The sequence below is a fragment of the Rhinolophus hipposideros genome (assembly GCF_964194185.1).
Source record: "Rhinolophus hipposideros genome assembly, chromosome: 5".
NCBI lineage: Eukaryota > Metazoa > Chordata > Mammalia > Chiroptera > Rhinolophidae > Rhinolophus > Rhinolophus hipposideros.
In genome coordinates this window covers 22372603-22385234 of record NC_138051.1, presented here as the reverse complement: position 1 = coordinate 22385234, position 12632 = coordinate 22372603, and the positions used below count along the sequence as shown (strand labels likewise).

At 33.5% G+C, this 12632-nt stretch overlaps 1 protein-coding gene across 1 annotated transcript in view; it reads left to right on the top strand.

Annotated features, from left to right (window-relative positions):
* The window catches only part of SCFD1 (sec1 family domain containing 1), a 91893-nt gene that overhangs the window by 16511 nt on the left and 62750 nt on the right, over positions 1-12632 (top strand). The window contains exons 7-10 of the mRNA XM_081047705.1: positions 2497-2586; positions 4994-5049; positions 6025-6110; positions 8606-8705. Of these exons, the coding sequence (XP_080903831.1) occupies positions 2497-2586; positions 4994-5049; positions 6025-6110; positions 8606-8705 (332 nt within the window). The remainder of the gene's footprint in view (positions 1-2496; positions 2587-4993; positions 5050-6024; positions 6111-8605; positions 8706-12632) is intronic.

The window sequence follows — 12632 nt, the reverse complement described above, 5'->3', positions numbered from 1 at the left end:
CTACTAACATTTAGTGAGCAGGGACTAGAGATTCTAGATATTCAGCAGTGTGTAAACCATGCTCATACAGAAAACTGTTCTACCAAAAATGCCAGTGCTATCCTATTACAAAACTCTGGACCGGATGATAAGCTACCTGAGAGAAGAGAACATGAATCTGTTAATTTCGTTGAGCTCTATTGCATGCTTTCTTGTTGAAATTAAGCAACATTCCTAAAAGGGTGTAAGTATTTGATGTATTGCCCATGTAAGAGATTTTTCACGGTAATTGTTACGCACAGAAGTCTGTTTATAATTAACTGAGTTTAAATTAATTAGCTTTTCAAATTACAAGTTTAAAACCTAGTTTCCCTTAAGTCTTTAAGCTAAACTTAAAGTTTTGTTATTTATAAATCTGGTTACATAAAAACCAGCACCTTTACTTTTTCTTTGATCAATAACTCGGATTGAGCAGACTAAATTCTGATTAGTCCCATTTAAGAAGCTTACTCAGCAAGCTTAGTTTGTTACATTCTCTTAAGCAGTTTAAATTGTATTTATGAATTTTTAAGTCCTTTACATACCAGACCAGGCAAATTTATAAATCTAACAAGCAAAATCTGCCTAAATATTTAAATAAATTTTTAAAATAATTAAATTCATAGTGAGTCTGATTTCATTAAACGTTCAAGTATTCGTTAATTTTCTTATACAAACATTCAAGCACTTATAAATTTAATTTTCTTATACTCTCTCTCAACTTAAAAAAATCACAAGTCTGAAATTATTAAATTAAAGTATAAATTTAATTTATTAATTTTAAAGTAGAATCACATCTTTAATTGCCCAGATTCTCAATAGTACAGTTACAATATAATAATAATAGATTGCTTTATAAGCACTTTACAATATAAACTCATTTACTCCTTAGAATAACTTTGTGAAGTAGGTATTATTATTATTTCCGTATTCCAAATGAAGAACCTAAGTCACAGATATTAAGTAACTTGATAAGGAACTGGCAAAACTACGTTACTAAACCCAGGACTCACTCCAAAGGCAGCACTCTTAACCGTTCTATAACTTTGTGCCAAGTCCTCTCAAATGTTATAGGTGCTTTAACTGACCTTCAACAGATTATTCCAAACATAAATCAAATATACTAATGCCATGGATTTGATCACCTCCTTTCCATGGATTGGGCATTTGTCCAGTAAAGGAAGTAGATTTATTATCTTAGTGAGGCTCTGGCTACTATCTCAGACAAACCAGATTGTTAATGCAAATGAGTTAAGATTATTGATGGATAGTTTTTTGATTGTTTAGGTCAGTTTTCGGAGTGTGGGACTAGGATATAGGACCAAAGGGCTGGAAGCTTCCATATAGATTTTACCTGTACCAGTGATTAACAGAATGCCTTGAATATTTTCCTGGATTGATGTCCATGAATTTTAATAATTCAACAATGTATCCTTGTGCCTTTTTTATCATCTGATTTGGATAGATGGTAGTCTGCACCACCCAGTAGCAGCACATTTGCTCATCCAGATTCTGTATTACCTGACTGAACTCTATGTGTCTGCATGGACCATACTTTCTTTAAATACTTGAATGTATCCAACTGGATTGTGCTTTCCTCTCATGCTAATCACAAGTTATATTGAATTTCATATTTATTTTCACATTCAGGGTGTTGGGAAATTAAAAATATTATATAGATAATATTTTAGTGCAATCTTTTAACAAATAGTTATTGAGCATCTACTTGTCAGACACTGGTCTAGGTATTGTGAAAAAGGGAGATGAGTAAGGCGAGGGCTTTGACAGTTAGGACAGTCTTCACAGCAATGGTTTTTTAAAATGTAGCCCCCAGAATCACCTCAGGTGCTTGTCAAAAGTGCACCTCAGATTTCTTAGAATTAGCTCAAATTTACTAAATTGAATCCATGGGGGAAAAGGCTAAGAATTTTTAATTTTTAATGGCTTCCATAGAAGTGTCTTTCATATTCTTAGAGTGATTCTTATACCCACTGGAGTTTGGGAACCACTTATGTACTGTCTAGTAGATCAGTAAAGAAATTCATATAACTTATTATAATAATACGAAGAAAACGATATGTGACTTTGGCCTTGCTGTAATTGATTTGTATGCTGGCAGTAGTTGAAGATCAGTAGTTTCTTCAGGCCATCTAGTGTTTCTGAATAAAATTATGGAATACGATGTTTATTCTTCTATTTACTCTGAAAAAAAATTGTATGGTTTATGTGGTGGGTGTTTTTTCTTATTCCTACTCTGATAATGATACTACTCAATACTACTCTTTCTGAGGTGGTATTTTTTTGAGGTAGTATAATTTTTAATGGATACCTGTCAAGTTTAAAGCATAAAAATTTTACTTGTTTGAGTATTACAAATGTTATCGAACTGCATATTGATTAGGAATTAATTTTAAGAGTTTCATAAACATAAAGCATAAATTTTGGTCATTTCTTTCTTTTTTACCTGTGTCTTTTTAGCTATTAACAGGCCAGATATCACAGACACGGAAATGGAAACTGTTATGGATACTATTGTTGACAGCCTCTTCTGCTTTTTTGTTACACTGGGTAAGTTTTCAAATCTTTCTGGATATTTCTTCTAAGTAAACTAATTATTTAACAACTCATCTTAATCAGTTGCATTGTAATGTGATCCCATTTTATCTATCTGAATTTCTACAGGCTCTCTCTCCAGAGTTGGGATAAAATATACATTCTGTACTATATAAAACCATAATTCTCCTAGTAATTTGATGTAGTTATTTCTTTTGAGTTAGCAGGTTGCAGATCTGTGGCATTGCCTCCTTAGATGTCTTTTAGTGATTGTAACTTTCTAATATTTTGTTTGAATGGTTTGGTAGTGACTTCACCTATGCACCTGTTAACTTTCTTTTAATATTTTATTATGAAAAATTTCAAATACACATCCAAGTAGAGTGTTATGTACCTGGTAACTATTAAGGTAAACTCCCAAAGCTCCAGAAAACACTAAATTTACATATAATACTAATCCCACTATACTCTCAAAATTTTAAACATTTCTTTGGAACATTTAAATTTACATATAACCACATTGTATTTAATACCTAATGTATGACTTTATGCTTTACTATTACTAATGGATCTATTTAGAAACATTCTAATTACAATTTTAATTTTGCAGACACTGAAAACCTTTCAATGAAAATGATCCTCACACTAGATTAATAAAAATTTCTCTCCATTTCACAAATGAGAAAATTAAGGAAGAGAGAGATAATCATACATAGTTTAAGATACAGATAAAAGTTTGAGAAGAATTTGAATGCAGATTTGGGGGTTCCGTTCTTTCAGGGATTTTTCCCTGTAATTTTCAGCCCTGAATATCCGTCTTTGATTCCTCAACTCAGTAAATCTGTTTTCTGCTTGAGCTCTTTTCTCCTGTGCCATACAAACTGGAAAGTACCCTCAGGAGTAAAGCTGGTTAAAAGTCTGTGTCACTTTTAGAGAGTACCTCTTCTTTACTTCACTTTCTGCCTGCTTTCATTGTTCTGCCCTCAGATGGGGTTATTGGGGTTTGTCTGTTTTTTAAAGAAAACACATATGTACAACTTTTCATCATTAGACAGACATAATTAATCGTTTCTGTTAGGTTGGTACAAAAGTAATTGCAGTTTTTGCAATTTAACCTTTTAAACCGCAATTACTTTTGCACCAACCTAATATTTTGCCCACCCACACAGCATCCAAAATTTTGCTGGATACTAGAGTTACTGTGGACATTAAGGTTATTGAGATTATTAAAGTTATTAATTAAGAACATTAAGGTTATTTTTGCTTAATGAAAGCTGTATTTTCTAGGTAAGGATAGATTGAAAAATATAAATGAAAACCACTGAAGTGTTAGAGCCATCTTTATTATGTAGAGTATCAGAAAGTGATTTTTTCAAGGAAGAAATTGAAATTACTGTCAGTCTAACATAGAAAGTTGTCAACGATAAATTGTTAAATGAAAAACATTTAAGAACAGCATGTACAGTATAATATTCTATTTTTGTTTTTTATACACGCCGCACACATACTTATTTGTAGACTATATGTAGAAAATAACAAAAGAATCCATATCTAATTCTTAATGGAGATTATTTTAGGGTGCTAGAATCAAGAGGGTTAACTTTATACATTGATAATACTTGAATTTTTATAACATGTATGAATGACTTGCCATCAGAACAAAACAAAAAGTTTAAAAATTTGCAAATTTTTACTTTTGTTGTTGACTAAGCATGCTTTATGTAGAATCTAAAATGCAACAATTTCAGCATATAAAGATTACAATGTTATGTTTGTTTTAAGAGATTTTCAGTGCAGTTAGATTTTCCATTATTTTAGGAATTTAGCCTTTGATAACACATGAAGTAATAGAGAAATTAAGAGGTAGTGAGGTGACTTAATAATGAATTGAGGACAGCTTTTAGGAGCATTTTAAATTATGTGAGGGATGTGTTTTCTATTATCTTTTAAATCAGTATTTTAAAAGGAAAGACTATAATCAATCACTGTTAATTTGTAAAATAAACTAAAAAAATAACAGTGCTAAATTAGCTAAACTCTTCATTCTTTTCATTTAAATCAAATTAAAATGAATCCTGTAATCAGAGAGTAAACTTACTCTTTGAAACTTGCCTGTAGGGAGTTACAATGCTGATTTAGTCAATCCATTGAAAAAAATCTGGTCATGTTGATTGGCCAATACTATAAAAAGATTGGCCAATACTATAAAAACTTTTTCTGACTACCTAATGTTCTCTTTATCAATGGGAAGGTCCATTTCTGAAACCTTGCTTTTACTCTTGAAATTATAAATCTTTTATGTTTGTAGTCTGAAATTATACACATCTATTAACTTGTTAATTTTTGGTGTTGATGTGTTTTGTAACTGTCCATTTTCATTATTAAGAGCTGAAATCAGTGCTGACATCTGTTGTTAAAATAGGTGCTGTTCCTATAATCAGATGTTCAAGAGGAACAGCAGCAGAAATGGTGGCAGTGGTGAGTTCACCAAATATCCACTGGGGAGAAATAATATTGTGTCAACTGTTTTCCATAAATACCTCAAGTGTTTTTGTTAATTTTAACTATGTGATTGTTATATATTGAGCACCAAAGGCAAATAAATATTTTTGTTTTATAACATTGGGATTCCCTTGAGAATAAAAAGCAGTCGTTGTGTCCTTCTATGTGATAGAGTAAAATGATTTTCTCCAATGTATTCTAGCCCTATTTTTTGTTACTAAAATATGTATTCCTCATTTAGCCTTGTTTCTCCACGTAGTATGTCATACCTATTTGATCTCTCCAATCATTTAATATTTAACTTTATTTAGCAAATATTTATTAACAAGCATAACCATTTTTAAAACAGTGAGGTGCATTTTGCTACCCCATTATATTGGAGTAAAATATTCAGTGTAACTTGAGCAATCAAAAATTTGCTTTAAAGATTAAAAAATTAATAAGGGGTTAGAGAAATTACAGAATTGCTGAAAAGGAAAGAAGATAACTGTCATGGAAAGATAGATGAGGATACACTAACATTTTTGAGTTTTATTAGCCCAGGTGAATCATTGACTGCTAGAGGGCTGCTTTCTTTCACATATCACATTTCTATTCTGGAGCCTCTTGCAGCTACCACTATGTAGATACCTTCCTTGGTACAACAGAGTCATGCTTGGGCTGAGACAGTGGGTCATTACTGCAAAGCGTTTCCTGTACCTAATCTAAAAATAGTCAAGGAAAAGTGATTGTTTATGAAATCAGGCTTGAGTCATGGTAGAAAAGGCATTAGTCTTTTCAAGTCCAAGTTAGGATGATGGCGAATAGTGAAGAAGCTAAAATACTTAGATTTTAGAATTGCTGTTTCATAAAGAAATTCCAAGTTTCTTAGTTATGTAACTAACAATACATTATATATTAAAGTTCTGTGAAACTCTTCTTAAGAGTTAATGTAACATTTGCTTTTTTCAGAAACTAGACAAGAAACTTCGGGAAAATCTAAGAGATGCAAGAAACAGTCTTTTTACAGGTGACACACTTGGAGCTGGCCAGTTCAGGTATTATGTTAGTTAATATGCTTAAAGCACTTGAAAATGAAACATTTGTAGATTTTTTTTAGGGTTGTCTTTCTTGTCTGATAGAATACTCTTATAATTGAAATTTGTTTCTTTTTAAAAATGAGGTAATTCGATAAGGGTTTTGACTTAAATTACTTTCAACTTACAAATGGAATATTTTATTTACCTTCTTTTGTTAGAAATTTTTGTTTTGCATTTTTATCTGTTGGAGAAATTTTTCTGCTTATATGGCTTTGAAGGGCAAAAGCCATTTCCTTTAAATTCTCATTAAACTTCTTGGTAATGAAAAAAAAGTAAGTGAAAAACGTGTAATGCTTGTGTCTATTTCTCCTCATCTATTAACTAGTTTCCATTTTTACATTGAAATAATTAATAGCTGAGGCTTGCAAATCATTTTTGTATTTTTTAACGTGTCTAACATGAGCAAATAATGCCAAAGTTATGGTTATTCAATTGTTATTGAATAGAAATACTTAAAAAATATATTTAACATTGGATTATTAAAAATAATGGACAGTAGTGGAGTGAAGAAGTAAAGAAATCTACACAAATGGCTGAGAATTACTTCTAGGGAGTTAGACAGTATTTTAGAAAGTTAGTTCTTACCCCAGTACTAAGTGAATTATAAATGAAGCCTGTGAAAATAAATTAATAAGTAAAATAAAAATAAGTATAACTGCTTTCCAAGAATAATAATAATTTCATGGTAACTTTCCATAGACTTCATTTCCAGTCAGTTTTGATTGTTCCTACAGTCTTATTCCTATAATTTGGAGTTAACACTAGCATTGTATTCAATTGTGTGTTCAACTGTTTCAACTCCCACATTAATTTAAGTTCTATTTATGTTCTGTGGTTTCATTGCTGGTCTTAAATATTGTTCACAGTGTTTCTCATTAAGTAGAGAAGAAACACCAAATTTTCACAGGATGATTTTTTTCAACAGAAGCAACCACTCTGTCATACCTTACTTAATAGTTCCCTTTTTCTAGTGTCAAAATAAAGGTGCTATTTGTCTTATTTTTAATCTGTTGGATACATTTCTAACTTATTTTGATTAGGTGTCAACATCCTTGATGGACTATTGTTAGATACATTTGAATCCAATTGTAGGCTAATGTTTCTCAATGAGAATTTGGTAATGTGTAGAAACATGTTTGGTTGTCACAACTGTCGCTAAACATCCAACAATGCACAGGACCAGTCCCCATAATGAGGAATTATCCTGCCCTGAGTGTCAGTAGTGCTGAGTTAAGAAACCCTGCCATAGGCTATCTTTTCCTTGCCTTCCACGTAGTTCTGGAGTAATAAATGACAGTAGGTGGTAACAGTGCCACTCCTCGCCTTTATCACTAGTCTTATAATCAGCACAGTTGGGAAAGTCCACTGTCTTACACAAGTAGGGTATAATGAGTTACTAAAATGGTCAGAGGTCTCTTACAGAAGAAAATATGTATAGTTAATGTAATCAGATGGCAGTGCCTTTTGAAAATCGATATGTACTCCTTATACAGTAGTGCCTCTTTTGGAGGCACATGGTAACCAAATGACTGTGCTTCAGTTTGCTTTAAGTGTAGTCTATTTCACATGTAAAATGAAATAATGGAGTGAAACAGTATGTGAAGTGTCTGGTAAGTGAATAATTATATACTGTGTTTCCCCGAAAATAAGACCAGCTGGACAATCAGCTCTAATGCGTCTTTTGGAGCAAAAATTAATATAAGACCTGGTACTATATTATATTGTATTGTATTGTATCGTATTGTATTGTATTACATTACATTACATTATATTATATTATATTTATTATATTATAGGATCCAGCCTTATATTATAGTAAAGTAAGACCGGGTCTTATATTAATTTTTGCTCCAAAAGACGCATTATAGCTGATTGTCTGGGTAAGTCTTATTTTGGGGGAAACACGGTAAATAGAGACAGTTGTGGTCTAATGTTTTAGTTTTATATATTAAAATGAGATAGGGTTTTCTGAGACTCTTCTCTACAGTCTTCTTTTTTGAATTTGTGTTTACAGATAAAAATTACAATTTATAATTTATGAAACACAAAATTTGTGTAAATTTATGAGATCCTACTCTGTTTTCTTTGAAGCTCACAGGCTTCTTTTTCTCCATATTTTCAAAAATGTTAAATATGAATCTTGTTAAAAGTGATTTATTTTTACTTTAATAAGTATAATAATTACTCTGTAAAAGTACTTGTATAGGTTTTCTTTCCTTTACGAAAGTTCCCTAAGCAAGGTTTATAATTTCGCATGATGCAAAGGCTCTAAGGAGTTCAAAGTTACTTTACTTGACTGAACTATAAAATTTTTTAAAAAGCAAAGTATTATGGAATGTCAGTATTAGCATACCTTTTGTTCCTATCGAAATGAATATACTGGCAAGTATTAGAAAAATTTAGATGTGTATACTGGTATCAAGATTTATATAATTTTTTTAATATATTTACAGCTTCCAAAGGCCTTTATTAGTCCTTGTTGACAGAAACATAGATTTGGCAACTCCTTTACACCATACTTGGACATATCAAGCCTTGGTGCATGATGTACTGGTAAGAGGCTAAATATACCATTTTTTATTGAAATGTAGTTACCTTTAGTGGTCCCTTTAATTTAAAATTAACATCGTGGCTACAGAAACATACATGAGAAGGATGGAACTGAGGTATATGAACAGAAAAAGGGATGGGCTTTGGTATCACTGATTGTCGATGCTGGAGAGTAGTGAAGCATTGAGACTCAAAGTTCCAAATTTATGATCTTTTTTCTTTTTTTCTTTTTTTTTAATAGATTTTATTGGGGAAGGGGAACAGGACTTTACTGGGGAGCAGTGTGTACTTCTAGGACTTTTTTCCAAGTCAAGTTGTTGTCCTTTCAATCTTAGTTGTGGAGGGCGCGGCTCAGCTCCAGGTCCAGTTGCTGTTTCTAGTTGCAGGGGGCGCAGCCCACCATCCCTTGCAGGAGTCAAACCGGCAACCTTGTGGTTGAGAGTGCCCACTCCAACCAACTGAGTCATCCGGGAGGCAGTTCAGCTCAAGGTGCCGTGTTCAATCTTAGTTGCAAGGGCAGAGCCCACCAACTAAGGGGCAGAGTCCCTTGCGGGACTCGAGGAATTGAACTAGCAACCTTGTGGTTGAGAACCCACTGGCCCATGTGGGAATCAAACCGGCAGCCTTTGGAGTTAGGAGCACGGAGCTCTAACCGCCTGAGCCACCGGGCCGGCCCTAAATTTATGATCTTTGATGATAGGATAAATCAGTTGTGTTTTTGGTAATAATGGGAGGGGAGAAGGAATGGAGGAAAATGAATGAGTTTTTTTATATACTGAGTCATTAAATAAATAAATAAATTTGTTTTCCCTGGTAGAAAAGCTGTAATTTCTCCCATTTTTCTGGGACTCAGTTAAACATCATTTTATGGTGAAAATTAATAGTAATTTTATATTATGCTGTGTTTTCTGAAGTTATTCCACGTATGTAATTTCATGTTTAAAATAAAAATCTGTATTTATCCATGCATATATTCACTTACTAAAGAGCAGCAAGCAGCAGCCAGTGAGGTATGAGAACTAGATCTGTGTCGTTTTGAAGGCCAATTACATGTTTCAAAGAGAAATCATCTTGGACAAATGCTGAAGACTAAGTAACCATTGCATGTGGTAATGTCAGGCTTATTAGTGACTTGGGAAAGAGCAGCTTCCATAGTGTTGGGGCAAAACACTGACATGGGCTTAACAAACATTAGAAGGAGAGGCATAACAGTGAATATAGGCAAACCTTTATAGAATTTTGCTGTAGAGGAGAGCTGAGAAAAGGAGTAATTTTTGGAAGAGGATGTGAGGTCAAAAAAAATTTTTAAATGAGAGAAATTACAGTGTATCAATGGGAATGATCAACAGGGAAAAGTTGGTGCAGGAGATAAGGAAGGCCTGCAGGCCTGCAGGACACATCAGTGACCAGGATGACGATGACCAGGACTGCCCATGCTTGGCACAAGTGACATTTTGGACTCAATCATTCTTTGTCGTGGGGGCTGTCCTGTGCATTGTAGGATGTTTAGCAGCATCCCTGGTGTCTACCCTTTTAGATGCCAGTAATACTTCCTCAGTGTGACAACCAAAATGTCTTCATGCATTGCCCAATATACCCAGGGGGTGGAGAGGTGCAGAATGCCTCTGACTGAGAACTGCTGTTCTAGACTGATGATGGGAGTCTCAAAATTGGTATTGTTTTAGGGAAGAGGACAAGTTAAGAGTCTCAAAGTAGCAAGGAAGACCCTACGCCAGTCTTGCGTCCAGTGATGTGAGGTGTGTGACAAATTAAAAAAAATAAAAAAATAAAAATGAAAGCTTGCTGGCTAAGAAAGCTACAAGGGATAGCCCATTGGAGTTCAGTTAGAGCAAGAAAGTATGGTGGAGTCAATATTCAGAATAGAAGATTTTGCTGATGACTTGAGTATGAGTTCCAGAGGGAATGACAGAAGTATTTCAGGAATCAGGTAAAAATGAGAGATGGGATCTGAAGGAAGTGGGTATAAAGAATCATACAGGGATTAATGGGCATAATGAGATAGTTTTGATAGTCTCAAGTTTGTTTGGTGGGGTCCTGACTGTTGGGTGGGACAGAGGGATAAGGTCTTAAAACATACAGTTCAGAGGTCACCTCTTCACTCTTCCAGTGGTGTGTGGAGGCTATACAGAGCATTGAGATCCTGGGATCCTTTCTCATTCCTGAACTCAGAGTTCCAGAGGAAATTAATGTACATGATGCTTTGAGTGCAGGAGATAAGACATATGTACAAGTAACTGCAATAAAAGGAATATGCTCTGAGTCCCCATTGTCAGAAGAGAAAGTTGGGAAACGTAACTTAAGCAGAACCTAAAACTAGACAAGGCTAATACTGGTCACTGAGGTTTTCACTGTTCCAGAGTAGAATGAGAGTAATCAGGATAAGGACTATGAAATTAGTTTTTATGACCTACCTTTACATGAATGTTTTCAGTGCTTTACCTTTTATTATCCTTGTACCCTGTATCCTTGATTTTTAGTTCCTAGTCTTGGAAGTTAAAATATCCTTTTAAAAAGACAAGATGGTAAAAGTAGATGGTAGGGTTATTTGCTTTTGTTCTAAGTTTCTTTACTTCACAGAATAAAAAGTTGGCGACCTTCTGTCTCCAAAGCATTCAATTCAGCAAGTATGTATTAAGTTCCTACTCTGTACCAGACACTGCTGACCACTGGGTTACTGGTGAAGAGAGCACACGTGCTTCCGGCTTGCATGTTGGGTAGCATAGTGGCTTCCTATGGACATTTGGGTTATTGCTTTTTTTACTTTTTGTTATTATAAATAATAGAGCAATGCACATCTCTAGTTACCTTTTTTTTGGTTAGTTTCTCAGATTTTATATTACCCTTTAAGCAATCTTTTCTCAGTAACATTATTAGAATATTTAGGTGTTAGGAAAACAGTCTTTTGAGGAGATGGGTTTTAATAACTACACAATTTATATTTACTTAATCCTGTTCGTGAATTTTAATGCAGTTTCTAGATGTGGAAAAAGAGTAACTGAGGTATCATAAATTGTAATGACGCCATTTTTTGTTGAAAACTGCTGCTTTTGAAGTTTCATCCAAGCTTTTAAAATTCTTATTAATCCCTTTACCTCCACAAGATGGAGTAAAAGTTCTAGAGAGGAACCATTAACTTGAAATTGGAGTTTTTTACATCAAATATTTTTGCCCAAAAACCTGGAACATTGATAATATTTATATATCACATCTTGGACATACCTATGAAAATTCACACAGCTTCCCTGTGCATCAGAAAAATGATTGTTGTCATTTAATATAGGAAATAAACTCCTCTGGTGAAAAACTTGGCAGTGCCTTTTCCTTTTAAGGGGCTATAAAATGCAAAATTAGTAATTAGTCCTTTTATTACATTTTGGTAGCAGAAGGTAGATTTGATTGTTCAACTGCAATGAGTAGTTACCCTTAGGCAAAGGGATAGATGTTATTCCATCTCAGTATCTTGTCCTTTACTTGGCCTTTGTTTTTTCAAATCTTAGGTGCCCTTTTTGTGCCTTTGGTCCTCTGCTACCGACTCTTACTAATATTATTTGAAACCTTACATTAGACTGTATACTAATATACATAGGGACTTTAATTACATTTATTATTTTTTTTGCCACTCAAGAAAAAAAAGGAAATGTTTTCCAAATTATGCACTTTTCAAAAGTTATTGCATTTTCTCAAAGATGCATGATTCCACTATAACAGATGCCTAAAGTGTAGTTCAAAGTTTGATGCTTTGAAGGTTGATACTGTTTTGATCCTCTAGTCTTTATTAACACAAAAGCTCTTGGACAACAGTGTGTTGGAATAGTTTCAGGCATTTGCCTGAAACTGAAAAGTACAATGTAAACTTTGACTCATTTAAGCACATCTTGTTCATAACTAACCAAACTATAGCTGTTCATA